The sequence below is a fragment of the Kryptolebias marmoratus genome, linkage group LG2 (genome assembly GCF_001649575.2).
Source record: "Kryptolebias marmoratus isolate JLee-2015 linkage group LG2, ASM164957v2, whole genome shotgun sequence".
In the NCBI taxonomy this organism is placed as follows: domain Eukaryota; kingdom Metazoa; phylum Chordata; class Actinopteri; order Cyprinodontiformes; family Rivulidae; genus Kryptolebias; species Kryptolebias marmoratus.
Window position 1 is genome coordinate 24,012,718 of NC_051431.1, and position 26,978 is coordinate 24,039,695.

The window sequence follows — 26,978 nt, forward strand, 5'->3', positions numbered from 1 at the left end:
AACCATAATGAAAAATAAAACTATAATCTACTGATATGACAAATTTATGCTCCTCTCTTTACCCACTGTTGTCTGGGATCTTCCAACCAAAACATTCTCACTTCTTTAAAGCAAAATATTTTTTTCAGAAAAGGTCTAAATGAAAACTTATATAAACACAAAGGAAATTCAAAGGTTAATATTTCTTTCGGCACATCAAAGTGATTAAGACTTGGTGTTTTCACAAGAGTTAGTAAAAGTTAGTTAAAGTTCTTTGAGAGTGTCTTTCTGCCCTTTTCCCCCTGCACAGACTTGGCATAAGTGGAGACTGAGTGTTGTGAAACAATGAGTCTTAATGTCAGCATATCTTGGCTCTTAAAGAAATAGAGGTTATAATGTGTACATGTGTGCTCTTAGATTCTGCAGAGTACAGACAGGCTCCTGGTTAAAGAGAAACACATTTTTCTTGATGAATATTGGTCCAAAAATGTCTGCTACGTCATGCTATACAGCAATAAAAAAAAATTGCAGAAATGATTCTTGTATAATTTTTTGTAATCATTGTGAAGAAATTTAACACCACCTGCTGTTATCAACAAATCAATCCACCATCTAAAATGTACTTTTTAAGTTTTAAAAGGCAAACATATTTTCTGCCCTGATGTAACACGCCTGTTTCTGCTCTCTCGCTACAAGATTTAATTAAATAATTTTTTTGGTGAAAGAATGTTTTAAGCCTACTGATATATCTAATGACTGCATGCAAATTAAAAAAAGAGATCACCCAAGGAAAAGTTAATTAAGTACACAACTTGTTTATTCATTTCAATGACATATCTAAAATTATTTAAAGTAGTTATTCTGAATATCCATTATTCATTGTCCATTCAACATTCATAAACATTTGACCAGTCACAGTAAATGTTGCTATTAGTATCATCAGAATTTTCAGGAACAGAAACATCAATTTCTGAAATTTATACTTAGAAAAAAAGAATGCGAAAGCTCTTTTTTTCCACAGAAAAATTTGATTGAACTATTAATCTCATGCACCACACAAAATAAGAAGATCAGTGTAAATGAAAAGCATTTCTTGATTAAGACATATTATGATTTTTCTGGTAATCATTCTATTTCTGCCAAATCAACAAGGACAAAAATAGGTAACTCTTAACCAACGCAGTTCACTTTATGCTCAGAAACAGAAGCATTTTACAAATACTGAGCCATGGGGTGATCAGACCAGAGAGGCAGGCTGGACAGCTTCTCCTCAGTGGCTGTTTCGATGGGCCATCCCCAGGCTTTGAAGAATCCAGTCAGATTCATGTTGACAGTCTGAGAGAAGGTCTCAGCGTACAGGTTCATCTTCCCTTCGTTGTCACTGGGGAAGTTGGTCATTTTGTTGTAGGCAGCAAACACCTTCTTAAAGGCATCCCAACCAAACCTTTCTTGGAGCTACATGGAAGAAAAAAAATATAGCAAGATGTAATCTCATTTGTTTACACATCCTAAAAACTGGGACTGTGTTGTGATTTCAATTGTAGTTGTGTGTAAAATTTTACCATACCACACCAACTTTATTCTTATCATGCCCCACAAAGAAAAAATGTGTTTGAGGTGTGCCTTGAAATGAACCCACAGATGCGCCTCCAGTTATCTTAAATGTTGTCAACTAACCAAACAAAAGCTTCCAAAGCCATGACATTATCATTTGGGCTTTCCCAAGTTGTTTAATGGCAGAGTATTAGTGCCTGTAAATGTTTATATTTGAAAAAAAAAAGTAGTAAAACATTCATTATTTGGGCATTCAGCAAATAGCAATAATATTGGGAAACCTAGCTGACCTAAAACAGGAAAGCTTTAGTCTTATTTATTATCAGACACCAAGGAAAAAAATGCTAATGTGTCTTTTCATACAGTGTATGTAAACATCTGGTTCCAGCTGTTCATCCGTGTTCCTGTTCACATCAGGCCTCAGCGCGATTTATATGATCTTGTCACATGCTGACATTTTTAAGGAAGTAAATAAATCTGTAGTTTATATTTCCTGTATAAAATTAAACATGGGATCATTTTTGCTTAAGTATAAAATAAGTCACAAAACTAAATTAGCCAAATTTATGACCAATTTAAAGTAGCAAGGTGGGCTAGGTCAAGAAATGTTAAAGTTTAAACAGCAGTTGTCATCTTGCTCTCAAAATGCAAAATTTGTTTCTACTTCTGCACAATGGACCACTGCCTGTCAGTAGATGAGTTGATGAGCCAGTGTATTATTGCACTAGTTCAGAAAGACTTTGTGTTTTCTGTAGAACAAAATAGTTTAATTATTTTCTTACCTGCAAGTATGTCTCCAGAGCAGTCCAAACTTTCCAGTCACTGAGCTTCTTGCCTCCCTGAATGTACTTTTCCACACACTGTTTCCGACTTTCTGAGGTCATTGATTCATGAGCCTGCAGTTCAGAGATTTATCTCATCTTATACAATAAAAACAAAACTTCATAACATGATTCAAAATACAGGTAAATGACACAAAATTACATCCCATTTGTTGCAACGCAGCTTTAATTTTTAAAGCTAACTTTAAACATGAGATTTGTAACATTTATAGCTTAATTAAAATGCTAAAGTGATAACCTTCAGTCACTCAGTCACTGATTTCATAATATCTCATGAGGTTTTATTGAGACATGCCTATGATAACAAAATAGTTACAACCTCTCCACACACACATGGCTCAACACAGAAGAGCAGCTCCTCAGGACAAGACTCAGCTGTTCGCCTACACCTCAACAATAAGGAACACTCTTATGGAGGACCAAAATGTTCATATTTTGGACAGAGAAGACAGATGGGTGAAGGAAGCCATTTACATTAAATGAGAAAAAGCAACTTATAACAGATGAGGAGGTCTCAGATTTCAGCTTTTTAAAAGCATAAGCTTGGCACCAAGTTAGGTTCCCTCCAATGCATACCTTCATGCATGTGACCAAGACATCTCTTTTGTGAGCCGGGCAAACAAAGACCGTAATGACTCTCCAGTGGGAGGGAAGTGAGCTTATCTGCATGTGAATCTAGCTTACAAAATGGAGCATCCCATGCAGTTAAAAGCTTGCAGCTGCACTCTCTCCAGTTTTGAACTGAAAGTACCTCCCAGATGGGAATCAAAATGTCTTCAACTATAGAACAGAAGTCCAGTTGTTTTGTTTTGTGTTTAATTGGATTTTCCATGTCCTGGGTGATTAAGAATCTACACCAGCACTTGGATGCACTTGAATAAATAAAGCAGTTCTGTGAGGTTTCTTACAAAACATTAGAGATTAAACAACATCAATAAGAAAACTATTGTAGATAAACAAATTATAGGTAAACAACATGTACTTCTCTCATATTATTTACTTAATTTAAAACAGTATTTAGGCCCAAAAGCCAACTTTAAACTGCCATTATAAATGCTACAGAGACATAGACAATTCTGACATGATCAGGTATTCTCAGATTATCATAAAGCAGTCATGTTTCAAAGTGGTTTGAGAAAACCTGTTTCTGTGGACTTTTGTCTGATTTAACACAAACAACCTTACCTTTGCCCTGTTGACTCCGAGCACTTCTTCGTTAACATACACTGACCACAGGTTGCATGTGGCCTCTGTGGTATTAGGTGGAAACTCCCAGTAGATTCTCTGCTGGTTGTGTCCCAGTTCATGAAGTTCTCCCCACAGACCGAAAGTCCTGGCATTTTTTACTTTGAACAGCACTGCTGCTTCAGAAGAATGTATCATAACAGGATAGCCTGCATGCATCCAACCTAAATGGAGAAAACATCCATCAGTTATTGTTCCTCTTTGAATGAATGAGATTAAACTAGTGAGCCATTTTGTTGTTAATAACGAACACTTCTTGACTACAAATAGGGTGTCATGGTTGGTGGAGGTGGTGAACCCAGAATGCAGACAGAACTCGATGGAAACTAAAGTTTATTAAACAAAAGGACTGGCGTGGCAGCAACAAAAACCTATCAGGATCACAGGAGAACACAGAGGAGAAACCAGACTGCAGCATGAGCTGATAAGGCCTGACTGAAGGTAAACCGGAGTGGAGGGGAATATAAAGGGCTGAGACTGATTACAAGGGGGACCTGAGACAAGGAACTAACATGAACACAAGGAATAAACCTAGAAATAATCACAAGATCTACAATCAAACAACAAAAAACTGAGATCCTTACATAGGAACACTCTCCAGCCACTAGTCTTCTCCTCCATTAAGCTCCATAAAAATCATAGTTGTTATCATCAGGGCCATTATGTTCTACATGTGCTGTTGCTTATTGATGGACAGTAAGATCTTTTCTGGCTGCATGCCAGAACCAAAAGTTGACAGGTACTGATGCCAACTTGATGTCAAAATAGATTCATTGCTCATGAAGAAATGAATCTTTCTTGTGGGACTAAAGGTGAAATTTAATGGCACGTAGCAGCAAGTCGTGGCCTGTGTGAACTATCACCTCAAGGCAGCAACGCTGCCGTTCATACCAGTGCTTCAGACATGCAGCACTCACTGCAGTTGTCTTTTTAAATAGCAAGCATCTCTACTGAAACAATAGTGACATTTAGCAAGAATGGCACAGGAAAAAAAAAGAGTTGTGCGCAGGAAGTACAGTCTTAATACAAACCTGCCCCTCCTCAAGGGTCATTGTATCTTAGCAGATTTTGAAGTTCATGAAATATCTGCCATGATTGTACGTTTTTAGCTTTTCTTTAACTGTAGGTTTGTTGCAACAAATCTGCTCACAGATTCTGTACTGCTGCTTTTCCTGTTTACAACTTGCAACTTACGCAATGCAAGCTGTTTTTGTATTTACATGCATTTGATATCTTTCACATCAAGCATAATTTTCACTCACTAGTTCCCTACTACACTTCACTAGTTGTGTATTTGGTCACAGTAATTCAACAAACACTCTTACTAGTAACATTTTTTGCCAACTAGTGGCACCACAAGTAGAATGTTTGATTTTGCTCTAGAACAATTTTCCCTTAATTAATTAAGTTATATTTTCTGTAGGGATTCCACTTTTTGTGTTTAGCCTGAATACAAGAGATTTCAATGAGGAAAATGTCCATTCATCCATTCATTTTCTTTTACCCGCTTCACCTATCCAGGTCGTGGGGAGCTGGAACCTATTTCGAGCAGTCACTGTGCGAGAGACGGGGAACACCCTAGACAGGTTGCAAGTCCATCACAGGGACACAGAGACAAATGAGACAACCATTCACGCTCTCACTCGCACCTACAGACAATTTTAGAGTTACCAATTAACCTAACATGCCTTATTTTGGTCTGTGGGAGGAAACTGGAGTAAGCCCACGAGAGCAAGAGCATGTAAACTCCACCCAGAAAGGCCCCAGGTCAGGAAACAATCCTGCAACCTTCTTGCTGGGAGGTAAGAGCTCCAACTACTGCCCCGCTGTTCCACCATGAGGAAAATGTATTTTCCCCTTATATTAACTGTAAGGAATGTCAAAAAAATATTCTTGAATATAATCAAACAATATTCTTACCTACAGCAATCTGCACATCCGCTAAAACGCGTTCTTTACGAATGAATTTGTGTGGTATGGCAGACAAATCTGCAATTCCCCTCATGATGTCATTCCAGAGTTTTTCCACCTCAAGAGGGAAATCCAGTTCACGAATAACACGTGATGGCACAGTGAGGATGATGTTCTCAAACTCAAACTCTGCCCAGGGTGCAGGAGCTTCACGTATCGAGGACCAGTCATCTGCTTTGGTCACACCTGAAGTGAAACAAGGGTGCATATTGTGATAAAAACAGCACCTAAAATTCTTCTTCTTCCTGGAAATTGCTGCTGACAGAATACATATGTGATAAAAGGTCCTTGTAAAATTCTTCCTAGTAACATGTTGTCAGGGACCACTTTCACCTCCATGAAGGATCCCCAACATGCACAAGTATTTTACACAGAAGTGTCTTATGTAAAAATTGGGAAAAAGGAAGGTGTAGAAAATACCTCAGGCCTCTGTCACAAGTTTTTTTTTTTCCTGTCTTGTTTAATCTATTTTTCTGCTAAGCTAAGAGCCATTTTAGGTACAAATTTGGCTTTGGCATCTTGTGGGCTTTATCTTTCTCTCCCATTCTTGGGTTAATCTTTCACTTCTGTACTCTCAAATAACTGTTACATCATGTGAAGCCTAGTCTTGGTGGGACTTAAATCTTTCAAATTTACCACATCAGACTTTAGAGACATCTGCTCAAAACTCCTTTCACACATGAAATATGCAACTATTGATTCCATACCATGCACAGGCTCATTTTAAGTCAACCAGCTACTGGCATAAATATGTCTCAGCTAGAATGTCTAATATGGAGAGACTCTTTGCATAACATTGTATTCACACATATAGACCCCCTATTAAAAAAACAACTTTTGAACAGATACATTGTTTTTCAGTATGTTTGTTGTAAGATGAGATCAATCACTCACCAGACTTGTAATAAGGAGCAGACACAGCCACCTCCACCACGACCTCTTCGTCCTCCACCTTTACATCAGGTGGAGCCACCAGATAGATGAGTCCACCCCACATGTTCCAAACTTGCGTCCTCTCTGATGTAACAAGGAATCTCTCAATAACATTTGGTGCTCTTAACAACTCTTCTTTGTCCAGTTCATCACTTTGACAGCCAATCTGGATCTTTAAAGATATCCACCATGTGTTACTTTGTTAAGAACCTGCATAAAGTATTTTTAGCAGAATATTTTGAAGATCACAGTAGTTGTTTGAGTTTATGCACACTACCATCCATTTCCTGTGAACAAGCTTTGGCGACATCGTCATCCAGGTCTTTAATCCAGGAGAGAGGTACAAACCTGTACTGATCCACTCTTCATTTTCTGCCACATAAGCAGAAACAAACATATGAAACTCATCCATGTAAAACAGGTAACAGTGATTTGTGTCTGTGCCAACACAACATTCTGCTGCAGCATACAACACTAGCAGGATATTTGATATATTGTATATCTCATTTATTTATAGCCAACATTGAGACCTGACCTGCTGTTTGGGCATTAATCTTGATCTTTATGTTGTTGACAACAGGTAGTGTTGGGATGTTCTTGATGAGAAAGGGCAGGAGGGCATCCTGGCTTAGGGAAACATCATACACTTTGGTCACAAGATTGAGAAGCATGAGGTCCTGGGCACTGCTCACAGGGTTCTGCCCACTCACCTTAAAATTAAGTGCATTAGAAACACTTAGAGAACATTTCTGTGATATGTTATCAAGCTTTGAGGTTTGTAGTCGTAATATGAGAAGACTTGGAAAGGTTCAAGGGGTACAAATACTAACAGGGAAACAGAAAAGGTTTGGCAAAGACATTAGTGGGCAAATTACCATGCTTCAAGTGATCACAAAATTAAAAACAAGTCCATGTTGCAAACTATTTTACATTGTCGATTTTTTCTTTTTGTTTTGCCATAATGACTATATTTCATACTAAATTCAATGTATTTACCATTCCAGAAAATGAATTAAAACAAAATAAAGCTTTATGTTACTCACCTGTGGCATGGCTAACTTCAAGATATCAGTGAGGATGGACAGAATCTGTGTGTAGGAGTAGCTGTCATAAGCCTTCATGCTCAAGAAGTGGACACACTCCATTTCCAGTTTTTTAAAGTGCTCTTCATCTTGCTTGGTAAGTTTGTTGCCTTTGAAAACATGACCAGCAAAGCGATGCAGAAGATGACGGAAGTGGAAGTAATTAGCTTGACTTGGTTGAGGAGCTTTGAAAACACCAGTACTAATGGTTTCCTTCAACACACTCAAGCCCATTTTGTTTAGGATCTTGTTTCCTGAAACACAGTAAATGGACATGTTTGACATGTAGCTCCTCCCAGCCCAAACTAACTAACCTTATTTCTCAGTTGGAGTCATAATTCTGGTGAGATCTCACTATTGGCTTCACTAATGTTTTTGTGCTTTTTATTCTGTTTCCATCTGTTAGATCACCTGATGCTAGATGACAAGAAACTAAACAAGAATATACTTAAAATACAAAACTAACCCTAAAATCATGATAGTACATCATCTGAAACTGAAAAAGAGGAGTGGTTTTGAACCAGAGTTAACAAAAAGTAAACAGGTGAAATTCATTCTGACGGTCAACTCAGGAAACATCTAAGCGGGTGGAAACAGTTTAAGCGGACAGCCCAAAGGCCCATCCAGACAAACAAGGCAATTCTGGTGGCCAGCTGCGAAGCTTCCAGACAGACATGACAGGGCAGTTCTGATGGAGAGGCCATTTGCTGGGACCTCACTAACAACTTGAACAGGAACAAGATGTGGAGGGTGTGAGTTGGCCTTGCTCCCCTTAATGTCATAAGAACCCGATCAAACACAGAAGCAATCAGAGATGAGCCCAAATGGAAACCTTTGATGGCTGAAGCAGGGACAGATGGAGAAGCATCTGGCTGCATGCCTTCGACAGCTGGACCAGAGACAGGTTAAGCATCATCTGGCACAGCCCTCTCAGACAAGGGACAGGAGAAAAGGTGTCCAGCTGAGTCCCCTTGATGACAAGTGTTGTGAATGGTGGTGGAGTATCTGTCTGACCCCCCTTTATTGCTGATGCAGGAGCATAGACAGGCAAGGACGCAAATAGTAGGACCCTCTCAGAAACATAAACCAGACAGCAAAAAGGCAGGTTGACCTCAGCAACAGGAACAAAACATGCGTCAACCTGAAGTTCCTTCTTGACTAAGTCAGAAGGACATGCATCCTTCCGGAGATCCTCAATGACAGATACCATAGCTGAACGATAGAGACCCAAGATGAATGACTAAGTATCTAAGTGTGGCTTTGAAGACAGTCCTTCCGGGGGTCACTTGCAGACAGGAATTGGCAAGGCAAATCAGCCTTTAACCCCTCAACAGAAGAAGAAAAGAAGAGGCATCCAGCTAAGCCCCAATTAAGACTGGAATCAGGGAAGAGATCTTTGGGACCAATTCCAAAACAGAATTAGTTGGAGAGGTTTCCTTTGGAACTCCCTCACAAAAAGCAGCTTCTTCAGGTAGAAATATCACAATGGCTCATGATTAGATGTCCCTGACTGCTCAACGTGACACAAAAGGTGGTATCCAAAGGACTCCTTTGCTGATAAAGCCATGGTTTGGTGCCAGTGAGACCTAGGCAGTACCTAGGCAGTGTTTGTGCTGGTCAAATCTTTCTGTCATGCAGCAAGTATTAAAAAAAATTAAGTTTGACAAAAGTACAGAAGAAACAACCGAGCAACATGCTAACATAAATACAGGGAGCAATCAGTAACCATGACAATCATTTTTTTCTCTTCCTGAGAAGTATTTTACTTCACACACATATATAACATATATGGTTAGCTTGCAACAGTATGTAATCCTATCCTATATTATTGTGTCAGTCTATTTTCCTGGTGGATAAAACTAAAATTCAAAACAATGAAATGCATTATTATACCTGAGAAGTCTTGCAATGGGTTTTGGCCAAAATGTTTGTGTGCCCACCACCAGGCATGTCCACCAATCAGCAGGCCTCCTCCTTCTGCCACAAAGGTTTGTATTTTCTCAGGATCTTCTTCACTGTATGCTGTGCACACATAAACACTCAGGTCTTGCCTGATTGTTGTCTTCTCACATTTTAACTCTAAACTGGGTAAAATGTTGACCCATGGACCAAATCCTATGGTCCCTTTTTTGTCCTGGTCCAGCCAATGAAAGGCATTATTCCAAAATGATGCAAGTTTCTATAAATATGAGAACAGTTCATTGTATAGCAGAAAATGTATAAAGCTTTTTTTAAATTCAATACATTATAGATTAATAAAAAATGCTTAAAGAAAAATAATCTTATCCATACTCAAGGCCATTTTAAGGCTCTGGATACAACTTACAGATTATATACAGCTTTAAATGTAATTTAGTTTTTTATGTGAGAAAAAGAAACCACATTCATATTCCTAAAACTTTACCTCAGATTCAATAAAACGTTCATGTGTCACCAGAATTACTCGTCCCTTCCCAAAGTAGGTTCCTGCCAGGAACGCTTGTCCATCATTTGTGGTCCCGATGGGAAAGGCAAAAGGGCCGTGGATCAGAGCCTCAGAGGTAACAAAACTTCCACGAATGTCAAACTCTAAAATCCCTTTCAGCAAAAACTCGAGATCTTTCTCAAAATTCATCTCATTGCTTTGTTATGGGAAGGATGTGAGTACAAAAACACACAAGTATGATAATAGATGACGAAGAACAAATGCAATTCAAAATTAAAGAACATGAATCAATATTCTGAAAAATTATTCAGCAAAAGCTCATTTTGTTTCTCATAACTTCATCCCTAAATGAATCAATGTTATATTTTTTGTTGCGTATTAGAATGCCAAACCCCCCTCCAAAACATTATAATATAAGTGTGTGTTTCAGGGATTGGAGGTGAGGGCATAATTTGTAAATGTAAAAAGTGTAATGAAAGAGAAATATACACTTACTTTAAGGATTTCCAGGATGTTGGGATTTCAGGGCTTATAGGCAGGTTTTCTCCTTTTGCATATTGATCAGAAAAGTAGATCCCTGCCACCCCTGAGACTTTATTTCCTGAAAACTGAAGGATTAGGTTTTCGTTGGGGTTCTGTCCAGCCCAGTTCCACGCTTGTCCCCCTATCAGCACCCCTCCTCCTGCTTTAATGAAGGCTCCCAGATCTCTTGCGCTTGCACCAACTTCGTAGGCATCTGATACATACACAATAATTCTCAAATTTTCACTAAAACCCTCAACAAGGCTAACTTGGAAGTTGGATTTACTGAGGTTGTCAGCAACTGCCTTCAGGTTTTGGTGCACCCCCAAAGACAGGTTCTCTGATTCCCCTCCTCCCAGCCAGATCACAGCATTCTCTACCAGAGCAGGAGACAAAGTCAGGTACCGCTCATGACTCAGGACCACAACTCTTCCTCTGCCGTACCGAGAAGCAGCCATGAGGACATGACCATCGCTGTTCATCACTACAGGAAAGGCATTTTCTCCTGAGAGCACCAGGTTACAAGGAACGCTGGAGCTGCGTAGGTCCAGCTCCTTCAGACCTTTCACAAGAGACTTATAAGCCCTTTCATGGTAAGACTGGCTTGGCTGGTCAGACATGGTGACACGATACGCTCTAAGGTAAATAAAGAAGACAGCAGATCAAAAAACTGCTCTTGTTCTCAGTGAGAGGTCGTGATAGTTAAGAATCTCCTTTCCTGTGTGGAACAAAAAAAATAAAGTTGAAATGATTATTTTTTTTACAGATCTCAACAAAACAATAAAGTCACTTTTACCTGAATGCAACTTTAGGATCGCTGAAAATATAACTCAGTCCTGGCACTGCAGTTTTCCAAACACTTCCTTCAGAAAGGCTTAGAGTTAAGGTGGAACGTGTTGAAGATGAGGTGAAGAGACTAATTTCTTTCCATTTATAGAAGAAAATCCAAAAATGACAAAGAAAATATAGGGAGGGACTTAAATCACTAACCAATGAGCAGTGAAGAAGCAGTCTTTTGTTTTGCAGTTCTTTTTTCCCCTTTTGTCACTCATATATTTATTTTCTTTCTGAAAAAATTCACCATGGAAGGTACACCAGGGCTGGCTCAACATCAGGATCACTTAAAAGCCAGCAAAAGCCAGTTTCTAACTTGAACACTCTTCTAATTTGCCCAGCAATCCAGTTCTTACTGATTTACCATGTCAAATTGATGGATGAGCTTACCTTAAAAAGAAATTTTCACAAAACAGAATGAAACAAAGGTATCTTAGAGACAAAACTTTCTGAAAAGACCCTCTCAAACATATTGACAGGGCTGATTAATGAATGAAGAAACTAATAATACACATATTTAACACTAGAAACTAAATTGTACATTGACTTGCTCCATAATTGAAATTATTACAAACTAACTAAACTGAACTAAACTACTAATATGTGGGTCCCAATAAGTGGGGTTGTTGGTCATTTAAATGTTTGCCAGATTGAAAGTAGAAACAGGTTTTGTGTTCAGGGCCCTCAAACCATTGTCTCCATTACTCAAGCGCTAATTTATTTGCCAACAGTTCTCAGTTGCCACTATCATAACTCTTTTCAGCTAGAAGGGAGTGAAATTTAGGAACAAACTGAGTACAGAGTTAAAGCAATGTCCAAACATGAACCAATTCAAAAAGGGGTACAAAAACATGCTGTTTTATGAGGTGCAGAGAGGAAAAGGGTTTCTGAACAAGTAGTGTAAAAACATATGAGTGTCTATGTATGTGTGTATATGTGCACATACGAATATGTATGTATACTGCACACATATATGTGGGTATGTAAATATACAAATTCATATGTTTGCATGCGTGTATGTTTATGTTTTTGTATGTGTGCAGTATATACTGTTATGCATGTGTGTATTTGTATGTGAATGTAAAAGTGTATGCTCATAAAATAAGGGTTTACATTTATGTGAGGATCTAGAGTTTTCTTTGTCCCCGCCCTTAAGGCGGGTCTTGGGACTCTCCCTTCACAGCTGATGTATTTAAGCCTGCAGTTGGCCTCAGATCTACGCTGGATCATCGAGCCTTTTTGGTTAGAGACCCAGCCTTTGAACACAATGTTTTGTCTAAGAGTTATTGTCTTAACCTTTGGTATTTTTGTCCCTGTCTGCTTTGTCTCAGTAATCGATTTGTCACCTGAACTTTGTAAATACCTACCTGCCTGGATTTTTCTGCACACTTGCCTGTTTTTGGACTTACCTTCTACTGGACAACTTCTGGAACCTCCTTCTAAGACCTCCATCTGGACCTCCACGCTTCCACGACTCCATACTCGCCTCACCTGTATGAAAAGAGACACAAAGAACAAATCACCAATGTGAATGTCATTCAAAGCTGACCAGGTATTTGAGACTCACCTTGCTCCTTCTTGCCTTTTCAGATCTGCCTGGCTTCCAGTACCTTGCACATTTAAATTGCATGTCGTAAATAAATCACTTACCTTTTACGATTGGTTCTCACTCTTAAGACTAACCTGGTTTATGTCAATTTACAGTATAAATGTGTGTGTGTGATCATATCAATATATGACAATATTGCAAGCAATGTGAGTTAGGATTAAGAGGACAAAGGACAAATTCATTCTTTTGACTACTGAATCGTAATGAAGGGGTAGGATATTTAAAAACTTATGCTTTTCCTTCTAACTTTTTACATGGTAAAATAATATTTGACTTTATTGTTATTATTATAATAATGTTATTGACAAGAATCAGTTAGACCCGGTAATTCAGCCTCGACACAGGAGTGAAAAGTTAACAGTTTTATTAGCCAGCTGATAGATTGGTACACGTAGCAACTGGATCTCCGGCCGCCGCTCTGAGGAGAGAGGGGACGGTTCAGTGAACCACACGTAACCCAGGAAGTAGTAACTGACAAAGGAAGTTACACTAACCTGAGTGGTGGTGCGATGGGGAGAGGAACCAATCCCTTGGAGGGCAATGGCCGAGAGGAGTCCAGGAACGAAGGTGAGTATCGGCTCTCGCAAAAGGTAGGTCGCTGGGGCAAAACTTAACTCGGGGTCGGACGGGCAGGAGTCGAAGCCGGGAGAGCCGAGAGCAGGAAACAAAGCCAAGGGGGCAGGCGAAAGGTCCGAGTCCGCGTGACAGGCAGGGGTTGATGTCCAGAAGTCCAGCAAGGGTCTGACAGGGGCAAGAGGTAGGGGGAAATCCAGGAAACGTGAATAGGGTCAAGGCACAAAAAGTCAGTCCGAGAATGCTGGACAACTACTGGCTTGAAGGCTTTCATAATCTGGCACTGAAGGAGAGCAGAGGAGGAGAATATATAGGGCGTGGCCCAGGTGTAGTAGAGGCAATCAGGGAAGGAATGCAGGTGACCAGAATGAACATGATTAGAGCAGAAACGAGGCATGGCATGGGAGACACAGACATGATCATCAGTTATTTGTTCTTTCTGAATTCATATATTTAAACAAGATACTCTTCTTTTCATTCATTCAGTTTGAGAGTTGGTGAGAAAATAAGCACTGTGAGGGAGTTTGTCTTCTGGATCTACTCACTGGGAAAGCCCTACCCTCACCCCAGAATCAAAGGAATTGCCCTCACTGACAAATTCAAGGAAATTTTATTGTCTTTCTCATCACATAGGTGCATGAGGTGGAAAGGAATTTTGTTACTCAGTTCCAGTTTTAACCCATTAACAGACAATAATGGTGAACTAGCAGTAGTAGTGTAATAATAACAGCATTATTACAATATCAGCAGCGTAACACAGCAGCTATATAAACAGCAGCAGGTAAACAAGTAACACTAGCATGGCTACAAAGCCCCACCCAAGTTCAGTGTCAGGGTAAGCTGTTCCTTAGTCTGGTAGTCCTGCTCTTGATGTTTCGCAGCCTTCTGCTCAAGGGGAGGGGGGTGAAGAGTGTGTATGTGGGGTCTTTATGATGAAAGAGGCCCTTCTCCTGCATCTGGAGCTGTAAATGTCTGTGGTGGTGGGAAAGCTTACTCTGACATCCCTCTGCAGAGCCTTCTTCTCACCCACAGAACAACTGCCATGCCACACAGTGATGCTGGAGCACAGGACACTCTACACCACACATCTTTAGAAGGGGCTCAAAACTGAGCACTCAAGACCTGTGAGCCTCAACAGTCTGAGGAAGTAGAGGCACTGGTGTGCCTTCCTTACCAGGCTGGAAGTGTTCCTATTCCAGGACAGGTTGTGCTTTAGGAGCACACTTGGGTACCTGATGCTGGACACCACTTCCACCTCTGTTCCTCCGATGTGCAAGAGAATGGGTGTCTGTTGATGTCTGCCCTTCCTGAAATCCATGATCATCTCCTTGGTCTTATTTACGTTGATGCGAAGGTTGTTTCTTTGCACCACCCCTCTAGATATTCCACCCCCCCTCTGTAGTCAGACTTGTCATTGTTGGTGATTCATCCGACCACCGCTGTGTCATCCGCAAACAATTCACAATTTGACAGCTTGCGTGTTTTGCTGATCAGTTGTACGTGAGCAGCACAAAGCCCTGAGGGGACCTAGTGCTGAGGGTGATGGGGGAGGAGGAGAGGTTGTGGATCTTCACCGACTGTTGCCTGTCAGTCAGAAAGTCCCGGTCTACCCCAGAAGGAGGAGATCAGCTCGAGTATTGACAGTTTGTAGACCAGGGTCTGCAGTCTGATGATGTTGATAGCAGATGTGAAGTCCACAAACAATAGGCGGACATATGAATCATTGCTCTCCAGGTGGGTGAGAGCTGTAAAAACCACCGAGAAAATGGTGTCCTTTGTGGATCGGTGTGCATTGGTTTGGATCCACAGTGACCTTGATGGCGTTCTTAATGTGGGCCATATCCAGTCTCTCAAAGCACGTCATGACTATCAGGGTGAGAGTTACTGGCCAATAGTCATTTAGGCTCATCACTGCGGAGCTTTTGGTGACAGGGATGATAGTGGCCTTCACTGCCTATGTGAAGGAGGTGTTGTGGATTGCCTTGTGGGGTCTGAATAGACCAATGATGAAAGGCAGCTCACTGAAGGTAGCTTCAGGTAACCAGGAAAAATGTTATACTGTAGAGGTTAACTAATTTGGATAGGGGAGAGACAACCCAACTGTAGTTTTGGAGTAGTTACCTTGAGGCTGGCACCTGGCAGTCAGCACTCTGTAGATGGTCCATGTTTCTGCACTGTATATTAATGTAGACAAAACTGTATAGGAATGTAGACAAAGCGATTAAACTATTCCATTTATTAATCTAGCACCAATTCACCACAAAAGTCATCTAGGGAATAGTACAAAAATATTAATTTGTATTACAAAATGCAACAGCACTAGTCAAGGGTTTTTAGGACAGGCAGCTAATAACATATTAATGGCAACATTTTCCTTTGAATGCATAGTACCTTATTTGAATGTGGAAAAGTTCACCAGTGCAGAGAGACACTAAGTGCATGTTGTATTGCATAACTCCCTTTGCAAGCGTTTTGAGAATTTGACAGATGCTCAAAATCCTATTATGCATCAGCAAAAGCTATACAAATACTGGGTGAATTAGGCCTCTTCCTTACCTGTTTTCTTTTGGTCCCATCTGTTTGTTGCACTCATTCATTGACATCCTGCTCACACCTAAATTCCTCACAACTGTTTCTCAATTGGTAATTTCTTTCTCAGCAGATCTTTTGTTTGTTAATGTTAACTCAGTTACCTAGCTGCAGTTAATATTTTTGCTTGAGACTTTGTTCCTCCAGGTAATTATTAAAACCTCTTCTTTGTAACATAACCTACTTGTCTGCATGTACCTCTGAACTTGACCTGTGTTTACACTGTGAGTTTGTTTCAGCCACAATTCCATGACAGCAGGTTCAAAAAGCACTGTTCCTATTATCCCTCTTTGTGGATTGATGAATTTTAATAAAACTCTCATAGAGTAATTATAAGATGAAGCTCTACAACTTATTAACATTTGTAGTCAACTCAGTTCAAAATTGCCATCAGTGCAGCCAGATTCACTGATAACACCAAAACATCAGTGGATGTTTTTGTGTCAACATTGGCTGACACAAAAATAGCTATATTATTGTAAAGTTTCACAGAAATTAAGCTAAAATTTGATGTGGTTGTAGCTGGACGCTGTCCTTAACACATACTGAGAGTTACTCACTGTCACATTTTTGCTTAAAACTTTGGCATTAACTGTTAAATTTAATGCTGTCCATCTGTTAGCAAAATATCTCATGAACCATTGGACAGAATTTGTGAAAGTCTTAGAATTAATCATTGAATGTACATCTACATGAAATACAGTTTAAAATGTACTCTGAAATAGTAGTTTACTCCATTGTGTTTCTATAGTTAAATTGTTTGTAAATTTTATCTTTTAATGGTTTATTTTCTCATGTGTAAGCTAGTTTTGTGCCATTTTCTGTGCAGTGAGCACTGCGGTCAGTGACTGTAGTAGCAAGACAAATAATTTGGTGCTTATCCACTGTGTGACATTTATTTTGTAGGAGTCAGAAGTGCAGGAAACAAGACAAGTGATGTGTTTGTCTTCTACAGGTATGTATAAGCAGGGCCGTAGCTAACATTGAGGACACCAAGGTCCGGACCTCAGTATTTTTCTGCTGTGAAAATTAATCAAAACAACGGTTTTGAGCGGTGTGGTTCTCTGCGTAGCTCCATCAGTTTACTGTAGGAGGCGCTGCAACTTTGTGCAGCTGCGGCCAAACTCAATGTCTACGAAGAAGAGTGCAGCTTTGCTACCTTACTGCTAAAATAAAGATCAGAAGAAGAAGAGCGCCACTTACGGTGAAACACAACTGAGGTAACTTGCTAAAAATATTCTCCTTAAATTCCATGAACCTGAAGTTAGTTTCCGATTGCAGCTTCCGATTCGGAAAATGGCTAAAGGGCGATTCCACCTAATTTTTCACTACCTTTAGCATCTTTAATCTACTCTAGTTAAAAAAGTACAACACCGAGACCTAGACTAGATTATTCTGCACTGATTGCAGAACATTTAAAACCAAGGTTGTGATTTGTGAAACCTTAATAAAGGGATTTTAGCACTTTTTTGTCACAGTTCCACTGTTCCTGCTCTTAGTTCCAGTAGTTTCCACAGCCCATGCCACGCCTCCGTTACCATGACACCACAATCATCCTCATCAGCTTCACCTGTCTGTTCCTGTATTTAAGCCCACAGCTCACAGTTGCCAGATTATTGAAAGGTTCTTCTGAGTAAATGTCCAGCATATCACAGTCCATGCCTGCCACGTTACCGAACCCACGCCTGTACCTTGACCCTCGACCACCGCCTGCTCCTCGTCGGAAACCTTCAAAGACTCAGCCTTTTGGAAACAGACCGTGCTCTCCCTCTCTGGACTTCGCTTTCTGGTTAGTGCTTCTCTGGATTTGTCTGCCGATCTCGGATCTCCTGGTTCTCGACTCTCGCCTGCCCCCGGACTCTGATAACTGCCTTGCCCCCTTCTCAAAGGACTTTACTTCAGGAAGTGCCACTAGCTTACCTGTCTGGGCGATCCCCTGCTGCCCCGCCGAAGCTCCGGTCCAGGCTTTAGGTAATCCAGATAGCGCTTTGCTACTAATAAAATCCTTAAAACTTCATTGTGGTTCGCGTGTTCTGAATCCTAATCTGCCAAGACTTGCTACTTTTTGTTTTACATCTGGACCACACTAGAACTGGTCCAGCTCCAAAACTACAACACCTCACTGGAATTTGATAAAAAGGTAAATCTATGCTAAAATCTGGTGTTCAAATTATGTTTGTGCAGCGTGAACAATCAACATTCATATAAACTAATACATGTAATTTTAGTGAGTCATCATGGTTGTGCCCTGAATCCTCTGTTGCTTCAGATGACATCGCGCCCCATGACTTTACAAACACACACTAATACATGTCATAAACACTTTCAAGTCACTTATTTTAAATAAATGCTTCTATTTTATTTAAGTTTCGGTTTTCATTGTAACTGATGTGCAGGGGGAGAATGAGTGATTGACCTCAGTATTTTTTAAAGTCTGGCTACGGCCCTGGTTGGTGCTGTACTGCTTTCCCCTCTTGAGACGCCGTATGGTGGACCAGAATCACCTCAAAGCCACGCGGAAGTCTTTCTCAATGGCCTCTCCGAACTCCTCCCATGCCAGAGTTTTTGCCTCAGGGACCACCCAAGCCACATGCCGCTTGCACTGCCGGTACTTGTCAGCTGCTTCTGGGGTCCCACAGGCCAAAAAGGCCTGATAGGACTTCTTCAAGAAGAAAATATTAAATATTTTTTGCACAAGGTACTGTATGATGAGGGCATGTACTTGTACATGTCTTTAAACCAGCAGACATGTTCATGTGAGAGATGGTTCAATTTGTTGTTTGTACATTTCCACTCACCTGCTTGCTGATATACTTGTCTGCTTCCAACACTACTGTACCTCTTTATATCATTTCTCTACATCACCTTTCACCCTGAAAGTCCTCTACTTTTATTAACGTCTGTTGGCAATTAGCTATAATCAGTCTGTGATAAAGCAGATATTGCCTACCACAAATGTGGACAAGGATGATGAGTACTGGGAGTGTACCAATTCAAATGGAGGGTAAAGAAAATCTAGATTTTAGCTCCACAGATGTAAATATTATCTGGGAAAAGATGTGTGTTATCACCTTAGATATATATGGAAAAAGTTTTCTTCATTTTTCACTTCTGTACAACAAAAATTGAGCTTGTTGCCACTGCAGTATTATGGATTATTCCAATAATGTTGTCAGCTGTTTTAAATATTTTGTATTAAGTTTGCATATTTTTTAATTGTGACAAAGTGACAGAACTTTATTACAGAATGTCAGTATGCTCTTCTTCAGATTTTGTTGTGTAATAATTTATTTCAATGAATTTTACACCAAGAGGCTTTATTTTATACTTTACTTTCTGTTTTTAGCAGCTGTCTGATTACTTGGTAAAACAAATTCATCCAGTTTCTGTAAGTCGCATGAAAAGTTTGAGTTTGTTGTTAATGCTGAAAAGAGAAGCCAGTGATTCTTTCAGTGCACTGGAGTTCCTTATCCATGTTAAGTTTTACTACCGAAGTACCCAGAGTGAGCCAGACCGATAATGAGGACACAGAGGTAAAAGGTAAGCGAGTTTATTTACAGTGTGCTCTCAGGAGGGTTATCTGAAAAGGATGAAGGTTTGGTTAGTGGAACGTGGAGGATGGGAAGGATGGTGCTGAATCTTCAGTTCTTACAGGAAACGATATGAAGGCTGGCTCGGGAGGAGGAGGACGAAATCTTCAGAGGATAAGTCTTTTGGGCAGGACAGTGGCAAAGCGAAGGACGGGCGGTGACGAGCTCCAGATGCATGGGAGGTATTCAGGTGGGCAGTGGTACTTCCTAGGCAAAAACTATCTTGGTTACGAAAGAATCGTCAGGAGGGACACAGCAAAAGGCTGTACATGTACCAGGGAAAGGTAATGTTCCAGCGATGGATGGATCATCCCCAGGAGCTTGCTTAAGTAGGCTGGAGGCTCATCAGCAGGATCACCACCAGGTGAGCAGAAGGAAGCTCCGCCCATGCCACTCTGATACTGCAGGAAGAGGTCAGTGGCATAACCACAAGTCCCCACAATCCATCACCTATAATGCATTATATTATTACGTATAATGACACGAAAATATAAACATTTGATTTATTGACCCTAAAATCAGCTCTTGGAATATTTCTGTTTGATGGACAAGATCACTCACAGTCTTCCACAACCAGCTCCTGCCAACGTTGAGATTGGTATGAACTGGTGGCAGAAAGACCAAAGTACAGACATACAGAAAGCAAATTACAGATGCAAAAGTTTTTATTTACTGAGTAAATATCACATTATTAAATGCATTGCAAAACTTTCAGGTAACACCAATTTCTAAAATCTTAAAAAAAAATCTTTGTTAACTAACAAACTTAAGTTCATTTAATTATTAAACTTTAAATCAACTAAATTCTGCATTATTCAAGACATTTTAGGCATTTATTTGTAAAATGACATACATCAAAATACAAAAAACTGAATGTATTCTTTTTTTTAAACAGGTAGTCTTTGTTTCCTGTTCAGAGTTTAAAAAGGGGTATAAGAATATAAGCTAGTTTAAGTTCTCACACACACCCTGGGTGTGGGTGTGAGTGTGAATGATGGTTTCTCTGTATATGTCCCTGTGATGGACTGTGACCTGTCCAGGGTGTCACTTGCCTCTCACAGAAAAGGGATGGAAGTTTGTGGGATTCAACATGACTCACTCAGTTTAGGTATTTTTGAAGTAAAGGTTTGTAAATGAATAAAGAATAGAACGAAGCAGTTTTGTTTTTGAAGCAGCATGCAAATATCAGTTGTTTTAGTCATCAAATGTGAAAATATGGCAATGCCTGCATGACTAATGTTTCCTGGAATGTGCTTATCTGTATAAGCTGAACGTGTGAACTTACACATTTCATTTATTTGTTCACTGGTAACTCTTTTAACCAACTTCCTCAAATTTGTCAAATTCTCATGAACTGTGATATTTCTCAATTAGGTCCTCTATTGACCAAAGTTCTTCTTTTTCGTGTTATTGAGGTCATAGTGACTTCATACGCTCAAATATATGCTAAGTGTATGACCACTTTGTGTGTTTTTGAACACACACACACCCACACACCAACATGTCTGTCTCTCTATCTTTGCGAGGACTTTCCATTGACTTCCATACATTACTACAGCCTAACCCTGACCCTTACCCTAACCATTACCAGTACATACCTAACCCGAAACCTAAACTCAATTCACACCTTAGTCCTAAACCTAACCCCTAACCCAAAAACATAATTTCTCCTCATGGGGACAAGGCTTTGGTCCCCACAAGGAGCAGTGGGTCCTCAAAAATTAGTATGTTAGAAAAATTGTCCCCACAATGTAGCAAATACAAGTCTCTACACACACACACATATATATATATATATATATATATATATATATATATATATATATATATATATATAAAACCCTGGGACTGTCAAACCTTCCAACCTTTACCAAACCAAAAGGCCGTAGGTCAGGACAATAAAGAGAGGTGGATCATTGGTCTAAAATTAATAATTTATTTGCACAAGAGATAAAAATGTAAGCTTACAAAGAATTAAAATCTGGACATGATTATCAAATTTTCTATTGCACACTAGCCCTTCAGCATTTACTGGATACGTTCAAACCCAATTAAGAAATAACAAGGAAATAATATGTTAATGCACAACAAACAATGTACTGCAACCAAACAAAAAGAACAAACAAACAAATCAGTAATAAAATAACAGAACACCAAACATGCAGGCAAATTATACATAAATTGACATGCAAAGAAAAAAACAGCATCAGCAAATAAACATGCAGTTAAATTACAACAGACTCACCATAGGCAGGTTGAGCCCTTACCTAAATAAAATTAAATTGTTAATTGGGTAGTTCGTAATCCAAAGGGTAACGGCATAAAGCAGCAACTGGGACAAAACAACGGCCCCTTCAGCAGGAGGTGGAGGCAGCCTCAACGCAGCTGCACACCTTGTGCTGCGCACCCGCTGATCAGGTGCGCACCCCTAAATGCCGCAGGAGGAAGGGAGGAGCCACCAAAATATACGGTCCAAGATCTAGGAGCAAAATTTAATGTTAGCCATAGCACACAGCCCAAAACGAGCCGGAGAAATAAAGCCACTTACCCCGGTGGAAACCACAAGCCCACGGCGCACGCCCAACCACACGCATTCCAGAGAGCAGGAGGAACCCACACAACCCAACTGCAATCCTGAACCCAAGACAGGCATGATTGCAGAAACCAGTCTAATAGTCAGGAACAACAAAAAGGAACCACAAAACTAACCTGAGTACGACCATGGCAAGCACTGCCCCAAACAATTCCCCACGGGAGCGCACAGCAAGGTGCCACCAGGAAGCCCTGCAAGACTGTCTGAGTGCGCAAAGCGCACACCTGGCTTTAAAGGCGGCGTGGGTGCCACCCACCACTCACCTTAAAGGTAAATCTACACCAACCTGCCACATTCTACCCCACTTTTCTTTGTCGGCGCTCCAACGACAACTAGAGGGCAACCACCACCTGGAACAACAGCAATCCAGCTGGAAGGCCAGATCCTGTTGGCTCCAAGAGAACAACCCAACCAGCAAACTGTTGGGGGCAGGTGCTAAGAACTAACTTCATTGTACCACCTGACACCCACACCACTCGTAGACTCTGCATTTTTGCAGTTTCATTTAAGGTTGCCGACGAGTGAACAGCTGCTTTATGGCATTTCTGCAAAGCCTCAACAACTAGGCCTGGTGCCTGTAAAACCACAGGGAGCTCGAAAAGAGAAGGGCCATGGGCACCAAAAAGCTCTTGGTAACAGTGGCGGATCACATTCATTCCTAGAATACCAGGAACAGAAAGTTCTGCTGAAAGAGGGTCCTTTACCACAAGTATTCCACAATGGGTTAGCACCTTGTGGCGTAAAGCCACATCCAGCTCCAAATATCCAATGTATGGAATTTCAAGTCCATTGGTTGCCCGCAACTGCAACTAGTGACAAGATTTGAGCCGATAGGTGCCCCATGATTCAAAATACTCTCAAAAAAACTTTCTGTGGTGATGAACACCATTGACCCAGTATCTAGCAGACAGGGGACCATTACGATCGCGGGGCATAACAAGCACACGCTCCACAAGAGCAACTGGGGTTCATGATGAACCACTGCCCATAGGATTGCCTGGAGCCTGGTTAATGCTACTTGGGCCGGCCTGGGCCGGGTGCCCCTCCCGGAGAAGTCGCTCATTGTCCGCCTTAAGCTGAGACAATTGTTCTCCAAGCTGCTGAAGCTCCTCCTCCCTATTGGCCACAAGTACACTCACACCAACCTTTAGTCAAGGAAAATTACTTTAATCCTACTGACCTTGAGATTTAATCCTGAAGAGAATAGCCGTTGTTTTGTCCCCAAAACTGTCCACACAGAACAAACAATCCACTGTTAAAAAGTGCAAGAATAATATTAAAACTTTAAAAAGTGAACATATAAAATTTAAAAACAAACTTGTATTTTTAAAAGCTAATCAATTAAACACCATAATCACACCTCCACTTAATGTCCAGATCCTTCCAACAACGCAAAGTGTGACGCGAGTGGTGTCTGAGACTTAAATTATAAAATACTTTAACCCACAACGCCACCCAGGGATTTAACCCTGGGACTGTCAAACCTTCCAACCTTTACCAAACCAAAAGGCCGTAGGTCAGGACAATAAAGAGAGGTGGATCATTGGTCTAAAATTAATAATTTATTTGCACAAGAGATAAAAATGTAAGCTTACAAAGAATTAAAATCTGGACATGATTATCAAATTTTCTATTGCACACTAGCCCTTCAGCATTTACTGGATACGTTCAAACCCAATTAAGAAATAACAAGGAAATAATATGTTAATGCACAACAAACAATGTACTGCAACCAAACAAAAAGAACAAACAAACAAATCAGTAATAAAATAACAGAACACCAAACATGCAGGCAAATTATACATAAATTGACATGCAAAGAAAAAAACAGCATCAGCAAATAAACATGCAGTTAAATTACAACAGACTCACCATAGGCAGGTTGAGCCCTTACCTAAATAAAATTAAATTGTTAATTGGGTAGTTCGTAATCCAAAGGGTAACGGCATAAAGCAGCAACTGGGACAAAACAACGGCCCCTTCAGCAGGAGGTGGAGGCAGCCTCAACGCAGCTGCACACCTTGTGCTGCGCACCCGCTGATCAGGTGCGCACCCCTAAATGCCGCAGGAGGAAGGGAGGAGCCACCAAAATATACGGTCCAAGATCTAGGAGCAAAATTTAATGTTAGCCATAGCACACAGCCCAAAACGAGCCGGAGAAATAAAGCCACTTACCCCGGTGGAAACCACAAGCCCACGGCGCACGCCCAACCACACGCATTCCAGAGAGCAGGAGGAACCCACACAACCCAACTGCAATCCTGAACCCAAGACAGGCATGATTGCAGAAACCAGTCTAATAGTCAGGAACAACAAAAAGGAACCACAAAACTAACCTGAGTACGACCATGGCAAGCACTGCCCCAAACAATTCCCCACGGGAGCGCACAGCAAGGTGCCACCAGGAAGCCCTGCAAGACTGTCTGAGTGCGCAAAGCGCACACCTGGCTTTAAAGGCGGCGTGGGTGCCACCCACCACTCACCTTAAAGGTAAATCTACACCAACCTGCCACATTCTACCCCACTTTTCTTTGTCGGCGCTCCAACGACAACTAGAGGGCAACCACCACCTGGAACAACAGCAATCCAGCTGGAAGGCCAGATCCTGTTGGCTCCAAGAGAACAACCCAACCAGCAAACTGTTGGGGGCAGGTGCTAAGAACTAACTTCATTGTACCACCTGACACCCACACCACTCGTAGACTCTGCATTTTTGCAGTTTCATTTAAGGTTGCCGACGAGTGAACAGCTGCTTTATGGCATTTCTGCAAAGCCTCAACAACTAGGCCTGGCGCCTGTAAAACCACAGGAAGCTCGAAAAGAGAAGGGCCATGGGCACCAAAAAGCTCTTGGTAACAGTGGCGGATCACATTCATTCCTAGAATACCAGGAACAGAAAGTTCTGCTGAAAGAGGGTCCACCCACCACTCACCTTAAAGGTAAATCTGCACCAACCTGCCACATATACAACTGCCATCTTGCCCTATTTGTTTCACATTGGCAGTTCCTCTTAACATTATAAGCTCAGGTCCTCACCAGAGGCCTGGCAGCTTGAGGGTTCTGCTCAGTATTTTAGCTGTTCCTAGGTCTACACTCTTCTGGACAGAGATCTCTGGGGTTGTTCCTGGGATCTGTTGGAGTCACTCATCCAGTTTGGGGACCACAGCACCGAGTGGTTTCCTCTTTCAGCTCTTGGTATTTCTTGAGCTTTTTGTGCTCCTTCTTCCTGACGTTACAGTCGCTTGGGACTGCTACATCTATCACCCCTGCTTTCTTCTGGATCTTATCTATCACCACAATGTCCAGTTGGTTAGCCATCACCTGTTTGTCAGTCTGGATCTGGAAGTCCCACAGGATCTTAGCTCGGCCATTCTCCACTACCTTAGGAGGAATCTCCCACTTTGACTGAGGGACTTCCAGTTCATACTCGGCACAGATGTTCCTGTACACTATTCCAGCCACTTGGTTATGGCGTTCCATGTATGCTTTGCTTGCCTGCATCTTGCATCCTGCTAAACTGTCTCAGGGGAATCTTCACACAGCCTCCATCTTGGGTCCTGACTGGTATGATTGACCCCGGCCTCTGTTGCTCTTGTGCATGTCCATGATTAGTGCCTCTGTGCCGTCCTTCAGTCCAGCTTTCTCCAGCCACGGGTAAAATATGTTGATGTCAGCCAATTCCTCAACCTGTCAGTGGTACATGCCATGCAGGGCGTTGTCTTTCTATGAAGGTTCCTCTTTCTCTTTTTCCACATTCAGTTTCTGCTGCTTGAGACATTCACTTAGCAGAACAGTCAGTTTCTTTAGACAGTAGGTGTGGATCATGTTAGGTTCTGGTGCAGTCCAGCTTTTCATCCTGAAGCCATAGGAAGTGATCATTGTGTGATGGCTCTTTCTCCCATATGCTTTGCCAGTAATGCTTAGTCTCAGCTCTGGGTGGATCTACTCTCTTGTTATTCCCATGTTGTTTGGCAGTTTGTAAAGCCTCAGGTATGGACAAGTGGCAGTGTTTCTGTCCCACATCCCTCCCATATAGCCCCTCTCTCTAGGCTTGCTCATATAGCCTTCCAACATTGTTGAGTTCTCTGCCCTTGTCCATAAATGTCTTGTTCCAGTAGCTCATTTCTCATCAGAATGTTCTGGGTCCCCAACATCTGATGTGAACCTTGTTAATCTGGGCGACGTTCGAGCCGACATGGCACCATTTTTGTGTCTCTCACTCATTGTGTAACTGAGGTTGCTCGGAGGTTTGCACCGGGATTTAAACTCTCAAACCCCTGATCTTTAAGTACCAAAGTCATGTGACTTATCTGCTGTGCCACCACTACTGTACCTCTTCATATCACTTTTCCACATCACCTTTCACCCTGAAAGTCCTCTACTTTTATTTAACTCCTGTTAGCGATTAGCTAATACCAGTCTGTGATAAAGCAGATATTGCCTGCCACAAATGTGGACAAGGATGAGGAGTACTGGAAGTGCATTAATTCAAATGGAGGGTAAAGAAAATCTAGATTTTAGCTCCACAGATGTAAATATTATCTGGGAAAAGATGTGTGTTATCACCTTAGATATATATGGAAAGGGTTTACTTCATTTTTCACTTCTGTACAACAAAAATTGAGCTTGTCGACAAC

At 41.0% G+C, this 26,978-nt stretch overlaps 1 protein-coding gene and 2 long non-coding RNA genes across 3 annotated transcripts; all 3 read right to left on the reverse strand.

Annotated features, from left to right (window-relative positions):
- Window positions 1-846: 846 nt before the first annotated feature.
- LOC108244418 (TRPM8 channel-associated factor homolog) lies at window positions 847-13,831 on the reverse strand. Its single transcript, XM_017430611.3, has 14 exons — window positions 13,491-13,831; window positions 12,797-13,414; window positions 11,350-11,476; window positions 10,527-11,271; window positions 10,011-10,227; window positions 9,500-9,785; window positions 7,568-7,860; window positions 7,060-7,234; window positions 6,802-6,896; window positions 6,486-6,696; window positions 5,541-5,777; window positions 3,561-3,784; window positions 2,316-2,429; window positions 847-1,434 (listed from the first exon to the last, which is right to left on the reverse strand). The coding sequence occupies exons 4-14, from the start codon at window positions 11,171-11,173 to the stop codon at window positions 1,192-1,194; spliced, it is 2,742 nt and encodes a 913-aa protein (XP_017286100.1). The 5' UTR covers window positions 11,174-11,271; window positions 11,350-11,476; window positions 12,797-13,414; window positions 13,491-13,831; the 3' UTR covers window positions 847-1,191.
- Window positions 13,832-21,604: 7,773 nt separating this feature from the next.
- On the reverse strand, window positions 21,605-22,847 carry LOC112451067. The gene is made up of 3 exons (XR_003039813.2): window positions 22,458-22,847; window positions 22,297-22,382; window positions 21,605-22,227 (listed from the first exon to the last, which is right to left on the reverse strand). It is a non-coding gene; the product is annotated as an uncharacterized LOC112451067 (long non-coding RNA).
- Window positions 22,848-23,722: 875 nt separating this feature from the next.
- Window positions 23,723-25,174, reverse strand: LOC112451068. Its single transcript, XR_003039814.2, has 3 exons — window positions 24,678-25,174; window positions 24,517-24,602; window positions 23,723-24,447 (listed from the first exon to the last, which is right to left on the reverse strand). It is a non-coding gene; the product is annotated as an uncharacterized LOC112451068 (long non-coding RNA).
- Between the last annotated feature and the right edge of the window lie 1,804 nt (window positions 25,175-26,978).

Coding starts and splice junctions, on each gene's coding strand:
- LOC108244418 (XM_017430611.3), bottom strand. CDS start 11,173: ATGTCTGACCAGCCAAGCCAGTCTTACCATGAAAGGGCTTATAAGTCT. Junction 9,786..10,010: donor AACGTTTTATTGAATCTGAG/GTAAAGTTTTAG, acceptor TCATATTTATAG/AAACTTGCATCATTTTGGAA. Junction 6,697..6,801: donor TTGTTCACAGGAAATGGATG/GTAGTGTGCATA, acceptor ATATCTTTAAAG/ATCCAGATTGGCTGTCAAAG.